This window comes from Saccostrea echinata, unplaced genomic scaffold, assembly GCF_033153115.1.
Source record: "Saccostrea echinata isolate AGI-Se365-2 ecotype Australia unplaced genomic scaffold, CSIRO_AGI_Sech_v1 ptg000030l, whole genome shotgun sequence".
Taxonomy (NCBI): Eukaryota; Metazoa; Mollusca; class Bivalvia; order Ostreida; family Ostreidae; genus Saccostrea; species Saccostrea echinata.
The window spans coordinates 28,669,561-28,688,755 of NW_026889779.1; the positions used below are offsets into that span (position 1 = coordinate 28,669,561).

The following is a 19,195-nucleotide window of genomic DNA, read 5'->3' on the forward strand; positions in this document are numbered from 1 at the left end:
AGACAAATAAAAAATAAGCTACAAAACACAGGGAACAACATGTTAAGAAAAGAGAAGTATATTTAAGTAAAAAAATTAATAAATGAATTTGACTCTTTTATTATCAACATTTCACTTCGGTGTTTAACATAGAAAAGAATTTATCAGATTTTGTTTCCGAAAATGTCAATATGTTTTATATATTGTCGAATATATAATTAAACAGGGTTTTTTTATTACTGTTTTTTAAAACTTGAATGAAATAGGTCTTTGTATATATACCTTCCAATGACTGATGGTGCTCATTATTTCAATTGAAGAAGCCGACAAGCTAACTTGTTAAGCTATTACTATTGCTTTATACTCTTCTTCTCGTATTTATTAACATCAGTTAAAATTTCCGATGCATAATTTGTCACAAGACAATTTTAAATTAAACTGAAAGTTGCATGTCACATGAATCAAGAAACCGAACATATATCACATGATACAAAAAAGAGAGCACGTGCTTTGTGCTTTCCCTAACTGTATTTGCAATCGTAAATAGATTTATCTTGAAGGAAAATATAGAGACGCATCCACAAATTATTTACACAGTTGATGCGATATCGATGTTTTCCTTCATCTAAATTGTATATTTGTTCATGTATCTTAACTGTGAATAGCTAAGATTATAGAACATCAAATGAAAGAAAATTAAACAAATTTCCAGTATTTTTCAATCTCACCTGAGTTGAAGGGTTTCTCAAATTCATACGTGTACATTTTCATGTAGAGTATATCTAGTTTGCTCAGGCCTATTTTCTATTGTCATAAGGTACAGATAGATACAGAGGATATCCGAAGTATTGCCTCGTGCGTTATGTTTGGAAAAATCGTCTAAGATCTTCTTTTCAAGAGCAGAAGTAAAGTTAACTTTTGAAATTGAATGAAAATGCCGAAAATAAAGATAAAAATTTAAATAGAAATGCATATTTTTAATATCTTTAAAAAATCAATATCTATCCATGGAGGTAAAATTTTTGCATGAAACATTTTATGCTATATTTAATTATATTTATTTAACTGTGAACTTAAGTTTGAGTTTTTGTTTTGGCCACTGCTCGCATAACAAAACATTTTTAGATGAAAATATGGCGTATGTATGTATTTCTAAAGATTATTTTATTTATTTATTTTTTTTACATGAACATGGAATAACAGGTTTCTGACGATATCATATTCCGTAAACATTTAGTCCTCCTCTAATACCAGTTAAGAATATGGTATTTTAAGGTTGTTTTTCATCGTGAATGAAAGATTGAAGTTGGTTACTATAGTTTTTTGTGGATCAATGTATCAAAATATTCAGGAATGAAAACTTTGATAATAAGATAATGAAGACAGTTGTACTGGAACAATCACAAATACATCATTTAAGTTCCTCGTCCGAATGAAGTTTATGTATAGGAGCATATTACTCTAGCCTTTTTTCACATATGAACTGATGAAAAGTAAAACTTTTAAAGAAAACATTTGAATTGCTTCTTATACGCTTGAAGCATAAAATTTGACACCCTAATTTTTTTTTAACGATACATGCGTGTAGTATACAGGTTTTGTATTTTGATGATCTACATATTTTTAAAAGGCGAAACACTCAAATTAAAATGCATATGCACTTCATCTTAAAATATTTAGAGGCTTTAGAGTAGTAAAGGAAATGTACACAAACTTATTCCAAACACTCACTTCTATATAATTTTTTGTACATGTATTATGTTCAAATTATCAAATACATTGTCTTACACCTCGATAAGAAGTGTACGATATTAGATATTCAAATTCGACATAACAATGAGTTAAAATTTACATATTGATTTGAGATATTACAAGTGTTTATAAAGGTGACCAATTTCTTAATAAACTGAGATAGATATATTTTGAATGATATATTCGTGTACACTGTAATGTAAAATTGAGATGTAATAGCTTTCTGAATAGCCAATCGATACAAAATCAGGTCACACTTTGAGACGTTTTTGAAATAAAATGTGTCATTTAAGTTTTAGGAAATATAATTGATTTCTTAATTAAATTAAGAAATTTAACAGAAGGATTGAAACGATGCAGAAATTGAAAAATTTCAAAATTAATCAATCTTACAATCTTCAGCTATGGATCGTTTCCTTTGAACCTCTTCCTCAATCCAAAAAAAAAAAAAAAAAAAAAAAAAAAAAAAAAAAAAAAAAAAACAAACAAACAAACAAGCAAACAAAAAAAACCACCTTGATAAATCCATGAACTTTGAAAAAAAAATTCAACAGAAAAGTCTTTATATTATTCTTTCAAGAACATATACACTTGACAGTTGTTAAAAAACAAAAGTAAGCGCTCTGAAAAACAAAAACAAGATTTACAAGTTTGGCAAAGTAAATGTAAGTTCCAGTCAAAGCTAAAATGCATATGAGGACTTCTTAAATAAATATCAGTAAACTATTTTTTTTAAAACATTTTATAACGTTCTATATATAATTCTCGGTCTCATCACTCGGCCTTCTCATAAAAATAATGGAATTTTATGCACTTGTTCCCATGACTATTTTATCTAAAGGAACTTTGTCAAAGTATGCGCTTATGTAATGACTGAATATTGAATGCAACGAATTCAAATATATTTCTATTACGAAAAAATAAAGAAATGAGTCCAGCAAATTTATTTTGACCAGCAAAGATTACAGGAAACAGTACAATAAAGTATGAAAGTAACAAAAAGTAATTATACTTAAAAGTCCAATCAATTGTGAACAGAGCAGACACGGACCTCTGAAAAGAGAGCTAGGAGCATGTACCATGGAAAAATGAGCATCCCCTGTCGATCTGTGTCCCTTGTAATGATCGCGTAAACGGAAAAATCCGTAGAAAATTTAGTGTGAAAATAATAGCCTAACAATATGTATGAAAGACGGAAACCAGCATTCGGCCTCGCGATAGATTGTATTTGCAAAGATTCATTGTAGCGACCATAAAATTTGCAAAATATTGGCTTTTAATCAAAATAGTTCACATACTTGTATCATTAACTTATTTGTCAGTAGCCTGCCTCATTTTAGAAATTGTTCGTACGTAGAACATGCTCGAATCAACTGGGAGACATAAACCCGATATGTAGGTAATAATGATATGATGCTATTTAAATAAGAGATGTTGACTTTAGTGAAGTTGAAGTCATCACCTTTATCATAAAGTTTAGTTGTTAGTTTGCCATCAATGTAATTTTCTAGTAAAATATCCAAGTATGAAACTGTCAGACTCTGTGGTGTCTTTTTTTTTCGACTTCAATAAGATATATCGATTCAACGTAGGAATGAAGATGAATATTGTTAATAGATAAAACGTCGTCGATATATCTGAATGTCGAATTTAAGGCAACAGCAAGAGGCATTTTTTTCATGCAATTTTTTTGAATAAAATCTGCTTGATAAGAATACAAAACAGGTCTGCTGATAACTTGGATTAATTAGTACCATTAGGAATTCCAGAGTATTTTTAGGAGACCTGGTCTCCATGCAAAGAATATATTTTGTCAATGAATGACTCAAGCATTTTTTAAAATATAAACCTCGGAGTATTTGTGTACAGAATCAGAGTTTTTTAAAAAATAAATTTGCAGATAACCGGTGACAAGGTATGCAAATTTACGTGTTCCATTTTTATTGAAGAAGTACGAGCAATATTTAATTTGAACGATTTTTTAATTTGTTCATTATCGAATAATTATATATATTCTAAATCTATAAAATCAGGAAAGAAATTTAAGAGGCGTCAAGTCAATAAGGTTATACTTTTAAAAGAAGGATTGAAATGATACAGAAATTGAAATATATGCTATATATGCATATGCTATGTATTCCTTCTATCCATTTTCTTTTATGGCTTTACATACGTATTCATACGTTTATCATGGAGGACGGTGTTAAAAAATGTGTGTATTATTTTCCTATGCCTGACTCTCTTGTAATCCAAAAGATTTAACATATCTATATGGAAACTTTGCACTTAAATTCAATTCACGATGATGGATCGTGTATTTAGTAAGATTTCAATGAAGATTTTAAATACCTGTTGGATGGATTATTTTTCCGATAGTGTGTGTTTGCTTGGGACAGATAGAGAAAGAATAATGTGGAAATATAGCATTGTGTTTTCAAAATTAATTGTAAAGTTTATTAATTATAAATGTTAACGATTTATTAAGGCTAAAACAATCTATAATAAATTTTTATGAGTCCCTTTTAAATAAAAAAAAATCAGCCATGACACAATTAGTGTTCGTTCTTTCATTTTGTCACTAAATTTCTAATTATAATGAAATAAATGAAATACTATGGAAAGAGCAGCAGGGGAATTTTTTAGCTATTCCCATACTTTGTTGAATGTTCCAACCCCTTTCTGAGAGAGGTCTCTATAAATTAATCGGACACTTTTGTGATCCACTGGGAAATCCCCTCAAAATATATCAGTTTCTTTTTCTCCTCTTTCTGAAGCAATATCTTGGTGCTATTTTGGGCAAGCTATTTGAAAAATAAATAGAAATCTTAACTGCAAACAAATTAATGTTCAAAAAATAATTTATTACATAACAGAAATACATAAAATTGTTTTAAAATTTTAAATTCTTACAAAACAAAATGTAAAACATCTAATAAATATCATAATACCTAACCGTTTGAGTATTATCTTTACATATATTGACAATTTAGATTGGTCAGGACTCGTTACAGTTCGGTATAGCCGTGCAGGCTACTGCCACACGTTGATGGCTGCGCTTATATCTCCTTGTTTTTCTATCCATCACTTTAACTATGAAGGTTCTATAAACTGGACGGCATACTAAAGGAAAAGAGCTGGTCACTCGCGGTCTCTCACAGTCGCACACTGCTTCTTTAATTCTCTTTGGCCTTCGTAACCTGTTCACGCTTGTTTGCATTGTCCAAGGACATATTGATAATTTGGCTATATCTATTATATTACAATTTCCTACAAATGGGCTACATATGCTATGTGTATTTCTTTTTTCTACGGTGTGTTGTGACTCGCTGTTTGAAGTGTGAAGGAAGACTTCTTTGAAACGTCTCGTTGTTGCAGGCAAGGTCATAATATTGTATACCAAAGTTAAATGTATAAGGATGAAGCCAAGATAACGTGAAATTGCACAGCCCTGAAATACATAGTACAGAAAATGAAATCAATTATAAAAGATATTTAATTTGTTACAGGTAATTATTATGTACAGAAAATTGCATTCAAATTTGTACTGCTGGAGAAGGATTTTAAAAATAATTAACTTCTTTTAAGTATTAAAGTACTAACCATGTTTGAGATTCAATTGAAAATTTTAAAGTGCTATGGAAAATTTAGATTCACATACTTATATAATTTCTCTAATTTTCTTTAAAAAAATTCCCTTGGCTTACCAGGAGAGTACCTAATTGAAAATTGCAATCATCATTCCATTTCCGGTCAATAAAGATCTAGGAAGTGAGATTCGGAGGAATGTAAAGACAATCAAACTACGCAATGTAATCTTAAAAGGAAGCTAGCAAACAGTCCGTGATAAAAGATGGTGATAAACACAAACATCGTAGATAGTGTTATTTTTGATAGTATTCATGATTCTCGCTTCTAACCAATCAACTCACTCGTTTTATTCATTTTTGAAAGAAACGAATAAGTAGGGTTGAAATCCAAATGAGAGACAAATAACAATCTCGACCAATGGAAGCAGCTTTGTCCCATAAATACCCACTTGCACTATCTTGTGTTTGCGATTTATTTATGAATTGGATATAAACAATGAGTGAAAGATAACTTTTGATAACAGGGGCTTTTTAAATAGAAAATCCGTTATTTAGTGTAGCATGCGAAAATTCTATCTTGAAAACCATCGCTTTAAAGTAAGAATGGTAAAAATAAACAGCTTTGTAGACCATAGATACAGAAATTTCAAAAGAAAGCTAATATAATACATAAGTATTCACTAAAGGTGTATATTTATTTCAAACAATGTAAAATGTAGTAGAAAACCAACAACACTGTATATCCTGATGTGTCGAATCAACTAAATAGATAGAAGGTCATGAATGGAAATATATTTTATAAAAAAAACTAATAAATTGACCAACAACATGAACATTAACAAATATGAACATAAACAATAAAAATCATATAATAAGCTGTTTTCAACTGAAAAAGTTTATATGGCTAAGCTGCACTTAATATGTTTGGGCCGTAGTTCAGTACCATGCATACCACTGTAAACCTTTCAAATATGAAAAAGAAAAATACATGAGACTTATCTATCAAAATAATAAATTAAGTCATAACATAGGGATCTCTAGAAGAATGAATTGTTACATTGCCTATTTGATCTCCTTGATAAAGTGAGAAAAACTTTAAGTACAATTGATGTATATAGGAAAAAATTCTACAAAAAATTCTTATCATTTTTTTTTATGTAGATCGCATTTTTATACATCACATGAACATTTCTGTGAATAGAATTTTTCCCCTATCGAAAAAATTCCAAAGGCCACCTATCAAATATTCTTTTGATAATTATATCTTTGAATGGTGTTCTGTTTATGCATTGTTTCAACTAGAATCATTTGGTAAGGAAGTAAAGCGATAATTTGTTCTGAAAAAACATTTTCATTGCCTTCTTTTCCCGTTTCCCCATGTGGTCTGAAATATAGATTTTCCAGTTTTTCAGAATTATCATACAAGTAACTTTGGCTAATAAAAAAGTATACTAGGTATTTTATTATCATATTATCATTTATTATAATATTCTATGAAAATAAGAAGATCTCAGAAACAGATATTCCTATGCTAGTGGTGTAGGTTAATTTCTTTTTCGACATGAAAATACTGAGATGTCACTTGAATAAAGTTGAATCAAAATATAAAATATTTAACAGTTAAAATAATTTATTAGCACAAATCACATACAGCATCAAAAATTTGGTTTCATTCGGTCAGTAGCATAAATACTAAAAAAAAAAAGATGAAGATAACGAACACCGAATGTCATGAATCCTGTAAACATAACAAATTGTAAACAGGGAACAAAACACAGACACCTGGAAACACTTGAGGTGGGATCAGGTGCCTAGAAGGAGTAAGCATCCCCTGTGGACCGGTCACATCCGCCATAGGCCCTCTGTATTGATCAGGTAGACGGAGTACTGAATAAATCTTGTCAGTCTGGTCTTGAATTTATGACGGGAAGTTGATTTATAAAGTGTCAAAAAAGTTAAAAATCATACAGTTCAATGTTTTGATATTTGGAAATAAATGTGATTTCAAACAAAGTTTCAGTTTTTAAAAATCCACATTTTGAATTTACACCACCTCTTGAAATTATAGAAGCGCAGTACCTTTGAATTTTTTCCTTCACAGCCTGTTTTAATTATTTTTGTGAGGAAGTAAAGAATGGCAAGGGGGGTAGAACATTTACTGAACATTGCTATGTATGTTTGTAAGGACTTTTATAAAGCTTTTGGATGTAGTATAGAAACGGTTATTCAAATTCACTAACGTAGACTAAGATGTTCACAGTATTTTAGAGTAAAACGTGATTTTGAATTTAATCCTTTGAAAGTTAACATTGATTATAAGTTAAGTTTTCAAATATGGAGTAAAAGCCAGTAATGCAGTTAGATGAGTCTTACAAATAAAGGCCACATCATAACAAATCTTGTCAGCTGAAGCCATAACATATTTTACATGTAGTCTATCTGATTCCTTAATCACTTTTAGACTACTGAAAACGGAAGGATAGATGGTACTTTTCATTGTCGAATACAACTTCAGAATTTAAATGTCATATGCACGGATCTTATCTAGCATTACTTTGCAGATTATAACATATGTGACTATATTCAACTATAGAACAGTAAGTGGTTAAATGTGGAAATTGAAGTACATCAAAAACTTTAATCTATTACTCAAAAAGAAAATAAAGGCCATATACAGCAATAAATAGATAGCAAGCATTCAAAAATGAAAATAACATTTTACATATATCTGTCTTCCTCTAAAGATGTTAGAGAAGTAAGTACAGGCATAACGGACAGAAAAAGAATACAAACTTCCTGAAATAACTAAAAAAAAGAATACAAAGTACCTAAAATAACTATAAAAGAAGTGAGGGGGAAAACAAATCACTATGACACAAAAGGTAAAGACCGCAAATAAAAAAAAATCAGCTGCCCATTGCAATTTGTTTTTTTTTTTTTTTTTAATTTCTTGTGTCTGTTGTTCAGTGTCAATTTATTTTCTTTTATTCCACTTACAACTGTATGAGCAGTATCTAGCAAGCTGTCCTTTTTAAATCTATAAATATTTATTGTCAATTACAAACATAAAGCACATTGCTATGTGACAGTTACTATTTCCATCTTTAAAATCAGATATGTTAAATTGAAAATTGAATGATGGTCGAGGAAAAACAACAAACTCGCACCAATTAATCAAATATCAACCAAAGTCCTGATGTCGCACGTGCAGCATGAAAACTCAGTTATGGTTATCTCAAAACAAAATTTTTAAACATATGCTTAGATTACATGCAATGAGTTAACATCAGTTATCTTAATTCTAGTAATGTCTGCACCTTTGGTTATTTACAAAAAGTAACTGTAAATTGACTATAAATATTTATGAATAGCATTAAATAAAAAGGAGTTGGTATTCGGTATTGATCAATTGAATATGGAAAACTGAATTATTACAGCAGAGAATTTCGGCTGAAAGCACGGATTATTGACAATAAACTATTGCTGTATTGTTCGTCTTTATTTAAAATATTTTTTTTAATCTCTTTATTTTGAAATTTGATACGTAGTTATTTACACATATCTTGTTTGATTGATTTTATCGTCAAACTTAATTGAAAATCTCTGATTGAGAAAATTAGATAGACAGTTTCTTTTATTGCTTTGATCATTTAAAATTTAAATTAGTTAATAATTATGATTGAGATATATTATTAACGAGAAAAAAAATGATTGTCTGTTATAAGAAATTATCTGTTTTCATAACTCTTACTTCAAAAATTTAAAATTCTTTTCAAAATCCGATCTAGCAAAAACCATGTCGAAATTCTAGGAAGTCGGAAAATATAACTTGTCTGTGATAGTACACAAGTACCCCCACTTATAGTTAGACCACTAAACTAAAGTACCTCATTTACTAGCACACACAGGTAACCAATAATCTACCCAAAGGGTATCTACATATAAAAGAAATATTTCCTCAAAGAGAAGGTAGCGGTATATAAATCAAAATAGTTAGCTTCTTTTGTCAAAAAAGAAATATCTAGACAAAATTAAGTCACAAGTAATTTGGTTCTATATATAAAAATGGTATGTATTTTATTAATTCATTTAAAAGTTAATATTTTTCAGGAAAAATATGAAGTTTTTTTGTATCTTATTAGCGTAATTCCATTAGCATTTTTTTCTGTTTCTGAAAAAATTACATTTCTCTTATAATTTCAATATGTCATCTTTCAGTCAGTTTAATACTAGTATCAAGTGCAAACTTTTAGGAAAAGCATATTTTTTTTCAAACAAATTTAAAAGTATTAAAGTTAGAACAGAAATTAGCATTCTAGTTCGAGAAATAATTATAAAACCAACATGATTCTGATTTTGAGGTTTAATTGTATTTTCCTTTAGTTGGTTCATATTTACTGTATCTTAGGTTACATTATAAATATTTTTCATATTGACTCCACTATTTAAATCTAAACTTGAAAGCAACATTAAAATATACAATGTTTTCTTCTACTGTAGAGAACATTTCTAATCTACATGACTGTAACACTGTCCCTGTTTGCGGTAGAGTCTATTGAAAAGAAAATAGAAGACTTTACGAATTTCAGGACAAATCAACAAACAGCCCAATTAAACAGGTTTCTAAGAAGAAGAAGAAGTATTCAACACTGTGATGCTATACAACAGTATCATGAAACAGGATTTAACATCAATCACGCCAGTATTTGTCCTTGGGTAAATAAACTGAAGAACGAAGGAAGACAGTTTTACTATGAAGCCGAGTGTCGATGTGTACGACCAAACAGCATTTACGTCATCGACAACAACATCCGGTGCGTGGAGGTGTTCAAATCTCTCAAATTCGAAAAAGTTGTCTGCTCCGGTGGTGCTTGTAGAATAGGTATTGTAGAAAAACGAGTTCCAGTTGCATGCGTCGCAGTCAACTCGGAATAACTCTAGAAGTATGAGCTTTCCACTAAAGCACTGACATCAGATTCACTGCCTGTAGATTTTATTTTAAAAGTTACCACGGTCTTTCATATATTATTTCTACTGATTTTCAAGCAATAAAAACTACAAAAAACCAGTGTTATTTATTTCCTATTAGTAGGATTTTAGATAATATGCGGGAATTACAAATGATATCAGTTAAATGTATTTGTTCTGAAGTGATCACATGATCAATTTTCTCAGCTGGTCTTTAAGTATGGGCAATCAGGAATCAGATATTCTACTGGATTGTACGGTCGGTCGTCATAATGGCCTTTGTAAATACAATCTATCTTTGGGCCTTATTATGTCTGACATTTCATACCATTTGTTAGGTCATTGCTTTTATACTAAATTTGAGTACTCCGTCTACCTGGTCAATAAATAAGACTAACGGTGGTGTGATTAGTCGACAGGGGATGCTTACTCCTCCTAGGCACCTGATCCCACCTCTGGAATTTCTCTGGTGTTTTTGTCCTGTTTAGGAATCGTTTTGTTATCTGGAGTCATGAGCCTGATCACTGTTCGTTATCTTTACCTTTTACACATGACACTTTTCCCATATAAAATGATTTTAGCAAAATTATTTTTCACAAAAATAAAATAATGAATTTTGAACATGATTTATTTTCTGCTGATTTTCTTTCACAATCTTAATATGGTCAACAACCTGACGTAAGTTTACCTAATAGAAATGCATGTAACAATTGTATGGTAATGTCAGTCATGTTTCTATTTGTATTACCTTAAACTTGACTTAAAGTTGTGCTTTGCTGCTTTTTACCTTATATAAAATTACCTGAGCTCAATTCACAACAACCGTAAACCTGGGCCATATAAATCTGAGAAATCAAGACTACGTAGAATTTGAATTTTAAAAGCGACCATTATAAAATCAAACATTCCAAAACATCATTGGTACATTGGTACATTGGATAATAAAACCCAACAACATTTTGTGAAAGACAAAACTGGACAAGAATATATTTTCAAAAGAAACACCAAGTCCTCTCTTTCCCACCCCTGCCAAGAATGAATCCCGTATACATAGCAATTCAATAATTATGTTCCTCACTAATAATAATAAACACGTAGAAACCCGTTACTCATTATGTTTCATTTAATTAAGATTTCAGGGATTTATTTCGACTCAATTTGGTTTTGTATTGCTCCCGGCGTGTTAAAGCTGTTTAAGGATTATATTACTAGTATATGAGTACACAAATCAAAGTCAATAAAACAAAATAATTGAATAGCAACTACATATGCTAGCTAAGCATTCTCTAAAATTAGATGGATTACATCCTAAATTTTGGGGTACCTGTTTGTTCTGTAACAAATAATTTTTTCTTGTTTAAATGACAATTGATTATTACATAATGGTTTTGACCATTGTTATCTGTCAGAACTGTTTATAAAATTGACATAGAGTTGAGAAAAAAGGTTTTCCTGTTTCTATCGGGCAGATATATCATTGTATTACATATACAAGAGGATAAAGGTGAAAGGTCGACAAACCCAATAATTATAACAAAACTCCCACCGTCTTTATTCGTTTTTAAAGAAATTAATTTTAATAGGGTTAACGTTTGTACTTAAAACAAATAAAATTGATACAGACTTTCATGAACAAAATTACCGTTTCTGGTATTCTATTATTTTTTTTTTTATTTCATAACGAAGATAAATGTTTTAATATTTTGATATCTATGTCTTCATCAAATGATTTACACTTTTAAAAATGCAAGGAGTATTTGATTATCTCTTAGAATTAAGTTTGTGAATCGAGTTTCTGGGAGGCCTGATCAGACGAAGTAAACAGACAACATCATGATGTAGACATCCTGTTTTATTTTTCTTTGTCAGTTTGTTTTCCTTGTTAGTATTGGGTAAAGCGTCATCAGTAACGTCAGTAAGATTCCATATTTGAAAATATCATCAAATAATGATAAACATATTTTTAATAAATAAAACACAATCATTATAAATAATAAATAAATATGTAATAATTACAAAACATTTCAAAAATAAAATACATTTAAAAAGAAAAGAAATAAGAAGAAGAAAAAAACCTATTAAAATGAGATGTTTATACACAGCATTTTACATGTAAACATTTCTTAGACAATTGCTTTCAAAATTTCATGTACATTCTTAAGGTGGTAAGGGATACCAAATGAAACTTCTCTTACATATTTATGTACCCAAATTAGAAGGATTTGAAATACCCCCACCTTTCAGTATATTAAAGTGTAATTTTAATAATTTTTTTATTATTTTAATGAGAAATACAAAAATGATTTTTTTTCTTGCATAATTCTTTTTTCATAAGCTTAATATTATAGGCAGGCGTTTGCTAATATAAAGTGTATATAAAAACAAAAATGACAAGAAATATGTCTTAGTATTTTTTTAATTTTCAACAAAAAATAAGCGTAAAAAACTGGGAAAACTTTATTTCTTGAAAACAGACGGATAGCATTTCATGAAAGTCTACAATAAGAATATATCTTAATATGTTAGCAAAGTGAAATAAACAAATTGAAAATATATGTATAAATGGAAAATTTAAAATGCATTTAAAATTTTTTGAATTAAAAGATCCGAGCGGAAGAGTTATCCTTCTTTATTTTCCAAGGGTTGAAAAAACCTGGGTGCTATTTTAGAAATGATGAGCATTTTTTCCCAACCATAAAAAAATCGCACTTTGTAGTTTTCAACTTTGAGCGGTTTTGAAAACAATGCATGGACAATCGCTTTCCAGGACGTGTCTTGTTCAGAGCAATTGCATTCATCTGAACGTTTTGGGACTATATACAACAGCTAGCTGATTTGTGACCAAACAGTTACTTCTTGAATTAAATAACAAAAAAGTCCAGCTGTGGTTAACGTGATAATTGATTGGTGATAATTCAGCACAATGTGAAGTAATCGCACTTATCCATGCCTCACCGCACACAAGGTGCTGTACAGTTACTCAAACAATTGAAATACAGCTTTTGCTTAAAAGTGTTCAAAAGCAGCAATGTTGAAACTACCTTTTACAGGGGTTTGCTTTTTTAAATGTCCGTTGTACAATTATATATCAAGTAAATTTATATACTTGCGATTTTTTTTGTCTGTTTTTACTTAAAATGCCGACTTGTGAGAACTTGCATTGAAATAGGCTTCAGAGTGTTCTTTTCAACGGTGTAACTACAAATTTTGACCCGATAATAAGCACTCATGCAAATCAAAACAATACTTCAAACGGAAATACGTCATAACGTGGAGGTATCCCATACTACCTTAATTTTTAATCTCATAATGATTATTTCTAAGAATTATTTTTTTTAAAATGATTTTATATATATATATATATATAAATATATATATATATATATATATATATATATATATATATATATATATATATATATATATATATATATATATATATATATATATATATATATATATATATATATATATATATATATATATATATATATATATATTTGTTTTTAAGATTTATGTACAGCGCTTTAGATTAATTGTATATTATATTCATCGCTTAATAAATTTTGTATAATAAATAAAAAATAAATGAAAAGTATAAAAATGAAATTATTAATATAAAAAATATATTTGTTCTTTTTTGGCAGGTCATTATTAACTATACATGTACAGCAAGCGATAAATTGTTGAATGAAACACTTTTTTTTCTATAGAAAAAGATCCTATAAAAATAGATGAAAGTCAAAAATATTTCAAAAATGAAATAAAACACAAAATATTGTACCATTTAACAATTAGAGTACAAAATCAAAAATGTATTGGCCCATTCTATAAAATATTATTACGTACATGTATAAGATCAGTAAATTTCGATTTTCGATCAATACAAAATGACTTGATCTTATTTTCTATTTCACACATTAACAATTTACAACTGGAATACAAGCAATATTGATCATTTCTGTCGACCATACCCAGGTGTGGTTACTGAATCGTTTGACAGGCATGGCCTTTAAGACAGAACGGCAGTCTGTCCTCAAAAAGGCACAGCTAGGGCATGAACGGGGAGGGAGACATGTGGCATTATTCATTCGCATCGGCAGACGATATCTGTCGCACGTGGTCGTAATGGTCCATGGACACAATGACGTTTGACTGACGTCATCATGCGGAAGCTGCATAGTACTTGACCGACAAGGTAGGGTTACAAAGCTCTTGGAACATTTTATAAAAAATGTAAAGGTGAGGCAGGCTATGACGGTGATTTTCTGCAATAAATATATTTTATTTCAGCAAATATTTATTTGTTTTATAAATTGCATGTATTTCATTTGTCGCTGTCTTTTAATTGTAGTCGTTTACACATTTAGGCGTATTTTCTTACATTATCTAATTTCATGTTATGAATGTTTTTGTTAATTGAATATATTTTCCAGTTCGACATTTTTTTCAATGTCTGATTTCTTATCAGCTACATGCATAATACTGATAAAATATTTGAATAACGTTAAATACATAGCCTTTTGTTTTTGATTTCTTATTTATCCCTGGTTTCAACATAGCTTGGTTATTAACAAAGGACAGACTTCACAGCTATTAATGAAGTTGAAAATAGAAATAACGCTTCAGAAAAAAAATTACAGACTTTGTAAAAAAAATATTTTAAGCATTAAAATATCAAAACTTAAGTATTATGTTTCTCTACTTATTTTTGAGAATACTTACCATGTTGTTTTTATAGTTGCTGCTAGAATTTGTTCATATAAAACAAAACGCAGATTTTATATAGTGTATTAAACCTCAGATTGTCCAATAAAAGTTCTGAAGATTTAATTATATTTCAGAATTGAAGGGAAACATAATGTAGTAACCAATTTTTTTTTTATTAAGAAAAACCTTTAAAATTTGCGTCCCCCGCTGACCACATCAGCCTATGTCTTTGGACTATCGATTGACGGGGGATGGTTAATCAGTATTGGCAGCCCTCTCTGTTGTTTTTATCTTTTGTGATAACGAGATTTTGTGTCACTGACAATATTATATGTAGGCAGTCAAAAGATGTGTAATAGCCAATGCATTAGATATCCATTGATATAGATATCTATATAATCTATATAATATAAATACATGTGGATCTCTGTATTTGTTAAAATAAATTTGTCAAATGAAGTTCAGTATATTAAATTGTATGTATGTTAAAATATCTTATCCCTTGATAACAATTATGCTACATATTATTAAAATACAATGGTATACGTATTTCAATGTCATAAGAGTAAATATGACAAAACATGTATGTGTAGTATTAACATTAAATTATGCTTTACTCCAAGACAAGTCTTCAACTGATAGTTCTGGTGTCACTCAAAATTATTTAACACGTCATTGTCATCAGTGTTAATGAACTTTTAAAATGCATAGCCTTTCTTATCATATAAAAAGCCCTAGATCTTCTGATAAAATCACCATGTGCACTCTCTCAGACAGTCAGTTCACCAGATACACGAGCAATGGTTGTCCTTCTTGTTACACTTCTGTCCGCGCCATTAATTGGTAAGAGAGTATGTAAAAGATATTCTATTTTTTAAAATTCTTTATGACATTAAGACTCTCATAAATATTTTTTTTAGAAACATGTTTCATTTTTTGACATAACACGGACGGCCGTGCAGACAAATTGAATAACGTGCATTAGTTGTCTGAACAACCGTCCGTGTTATGACACGATGAACATCAAAAATTAAAAAAAAAAAATCAATTCTTATATTTACATTTATTAATATCATGGTACATCGTAGATAAATATAATATCTCTTCTTTAAATATATTATACCTGTTTAAATGATACACACTGCATTTTATAGCTAAATTGAGGGAGCAGCCATTACTGATTCACTTTTTTTGTTTTATGACGTTGTGCTTGTACGGAGTTCAACGTTATGGCGTAAAAAATTAAATCATTACTTGAATCTTTCACCTCCTCGTCCGTGTTATGGTGTTTATTTTTTAATGTTGAAGCTCCCAACACACTGTATTAGGACAATACATATGGCATGTAAATGTGTCTTAAGCAGGTGGATCGAATTTTATTCGTTAAACATAGGAACTCGAAACATTTTCCCAAACACATTTTAGGGTAGGTTTCTGTCGAAAATATCTTTTTTATGTACCATAAATTCAATGAATCAACTAGTATTTTTAGTGACCATCATAAAGAATAGCTTTCCTATCAATGAAGGTTAAAATTGTGAAAACCCCTAATCTAAGTACATTCTTGTTCAGTGGGTTTATGTAATAGTAAAAATTGGCTTTAAAAATTCTTACAACTCTTAGCTTGAGTTGTTATTCGGCAGGCAGATTTTCTAAATATTTTGAGTCCTTTTCAATGTTTCATTATAGTCTATGGCCTGGATTGTAGTGGACTTCCGGATGGTAATTATGAAATAGGATGTAGATCGTACGGAGTGTGTGCTGGAGGTGTCGTCAAAATCGTGGACTGTGATCACGGAAAAGTTTATGACAACTCCACTGGAACTTGTGAAGAGTAATTAAGCCTTCTCTCATTACGAATTAGAATCGATTAATACTAATAATTGTTTTGACTTCTACAAACAAGTTCCTTCCTTTAAAAACTATGAATTAGATAAAGCTAATGTGAAATCACTAACTTTCGTTAGGTTAATTTTCATAGTAAGGAGAGAAACATTAATTCATATAAAAATTTTCATTTCGAAACAATACTACATCCTGAAACCACAAAGTAAAATCCCCTACCTTGAAATCCCAAAAGTTTGACCCCAAGGAAAATAAATGATTTTAGAGTATGTGTGATTTAATAAGGTAATTGTATTTAGACCCTCTACTGTACATGGAATCTGTAGTCAGACACGTGACTGCTCTAATAAAGCTGATGGCCTGTACGCAGACACAGAGACCCACTGTAAGACTTACTACACCTGCTATAAAGGAGTGTTCGATAGTCATAATTTCTGCTCTAGAGGTATGTCTTGAACCAATTCTCATTTAAATCATTCATAATTATTTGATTTTTTTCAAAATGACATTCTTAACTCTTCGTACGAAACATTGTACGGGGATAATTTTGTCATTCAATAAGCGATGAAAAATATATTATGCAATCAAAAATAAGATAATTTTTGCTGCTATATAAAATTATTTTTTACTTTCAGTGACAGTTTTCGATGAAGCCAAACAAACATGTAACTGGCCGAATGCTGTTGATCCTCCATGTGGAACTAAAGGCATGGCTACGTCATCGACTGGTTAATGTCAAAGTGTGTGGACAACAAAACGATATATAAATTATAGAATTTTATTTTAAAAATTCAAAAAATATATTTTTCAATGTTCTATAATCTTGATTTTGTTTTTTCTATTGTTTGTGAATAGAGTACTTCATTTTGATGTCAGTGTCTCGTAAAGAAACTGTATGTTCGATATCTTTGTGAAGTTAAACAACTATAAAAAAATATTTAAGATAAAGTTTATAAAATGTGTTGATATGGAACTCTTATGTGCATCTGTATATACCACCAGCTAGATTATTTCAAAACATGACTGTGATGTAATCTTTTGTGTAACTAGTCCTTTAATTGACCTAATGCTGTTCTAAATTTAGAAAAAAATAAAGTTACCTATATAGATCCATAGAAATATGCCAATTCTTGAAAAGATTTTATTCTGAAAAAAAGATAATTTTTCTTTTATAATGGAGAGTCTATGAAAGGCTTACAAATGGAATGTAAATATGATAAAATACATCATTTAGAAAGCAAGTTTGAATAATGCAGTTTTCTTGAATTTGCATATTCAAGAAATCTATCAAGCCTTTGCCTTTTAATTGAATAACTCATAATTAACATCAGAAAGATCATGTAAAGTAATTTTTAAAGTTTATAGTTTCAGTTTGACATTTCACACAAGTTATTCAAATAAGTTTTTAAGAGACATTCTAAGTTTCACTGAATAGGGAAACAGTCTCATAACGTATATTTACTTGTATTTTCCATTCATTTGTAAATGCTACTTTAAGTAGATTCAATTTAATTTTTTTTTACCTTGACTTTTTTACTTTTCATAATCTAAATATGCAGCCCTCCATCGGCAAGTGGTGGTATCTCAATATGAGTGAAAATATCTCGAAGGAACGTTACACAAGCAAACAAAGAAATAACTCTTTTCTTAAAGAAGCGTATCTATAATTTAAATGATATCCTCTACTCACACCTGTACAGCTTCATAGTAATGGATGCTAGCAGACCTATTGTTACAATGGACTTTTGACCTTGATACTGTTCGTTTTCTAAAAATGTTACCAAGGTTTACTTACTAAATAATTATCATCTATTTTAAATCACAAAACTTCACAAAAATCAATAGCATCAAAACGTTCGACTTTTCAACTCTTACACAACCATTCCCCACAATCAATTAAAGAACAGATTTTTTGACATCAGAGACAACTGTTTTTTTCAATAAAAATGGAACTTGTCACTGGTTACCTGCAAAATTATTTTCTTAAAATGCATTCTGATGCAGTACAAAAGATGATATTAAAAAGAGTTTCTGAATGACAAAATTTATGTAATGTTTTGAGTTTAGCGGTAGGTCTGCCAACAATCTATTGGAATTATCATGGGTACTAACTACTAATTGCGCCCCGTTATTAGGAGACCTGTTTTTATATTCATATGAAACAGCATTTATTCAAAAACTTCTATATGAAAAGAAGGCGTCTCTTGCTGTGGCTTTCATATTTGGAAATTTTACCAGAGAAAGACATTACTCGCAAATTTACAACAAAACTTTATGATAAACGTGATGACTTCAACTTTTCTATCTCCACCTTCTCTAATTTAAGTTGCAATATACCAAAATTGCATGCATAT

At 29.6% G+C, this 19,195-nt stretch overlaps 2 protein-coding genes across 2 annotated transcripts in view; one reads left to right on the forward strand and one right to left on the reverse strand.

The window, feature by feature from the left end:
- LOC133197641 (cysteine sulfinic acid decarboxylase-like) overlaps window positions 1-19,195 on the reverse strand; it is a 246,247-nt gene that overhangs the window by 169,086 nt on the left and 57,966 nt on the right. The gene's annotated exons all lie outside the window — the stretch shown is intronic.
- Window positions 9,837-17,622, forward strand: LOC133197009 (uncharacterized). The gene is made up of 4 exons (XM_061332848.1): window positions 9,837-10,200; window positions 16,686-16,830; window positions 17,141-17,286; window positions 17,477-17,622. The coding sequence occupies exons 1-4, from the start codon at window positions 9,837-9,839 to the stop codon at window positions 17,572-17,574; spliced, it is 753 nt and encodes a 250-aa protein (XP_061188832.1). The 3' UTR covers window positions 17,575-17,622.

What these genes read in the sequence shown, in the direction of transcription:
- LOC133197009 (XM_061332848.1), top strand. Translation starts at nt 9,837, where the DNA reads ATGACTGTAACACTGTCCCTGTTTGCGGTAGAGTCTATTGAAAAGAAA. An exon ending in TCCACTGGAACTTGTGAAGA is followed by an intron (nt 16,831 to 17,140) that starts GTAATTAAGCCT and finishes AATTGTATTTAG; the next exon opens with ACCCTCTACTGTACATGGAA. An exon ending in TCATAATTTCTGCTCTAGAG is followed by an intron (nt 17,287 to 17,476) that starts GTATGTCTTGAA and finishes TTTTACTTTCAG; the next exon opens with TGACAGTTTTCGATGAAGCC.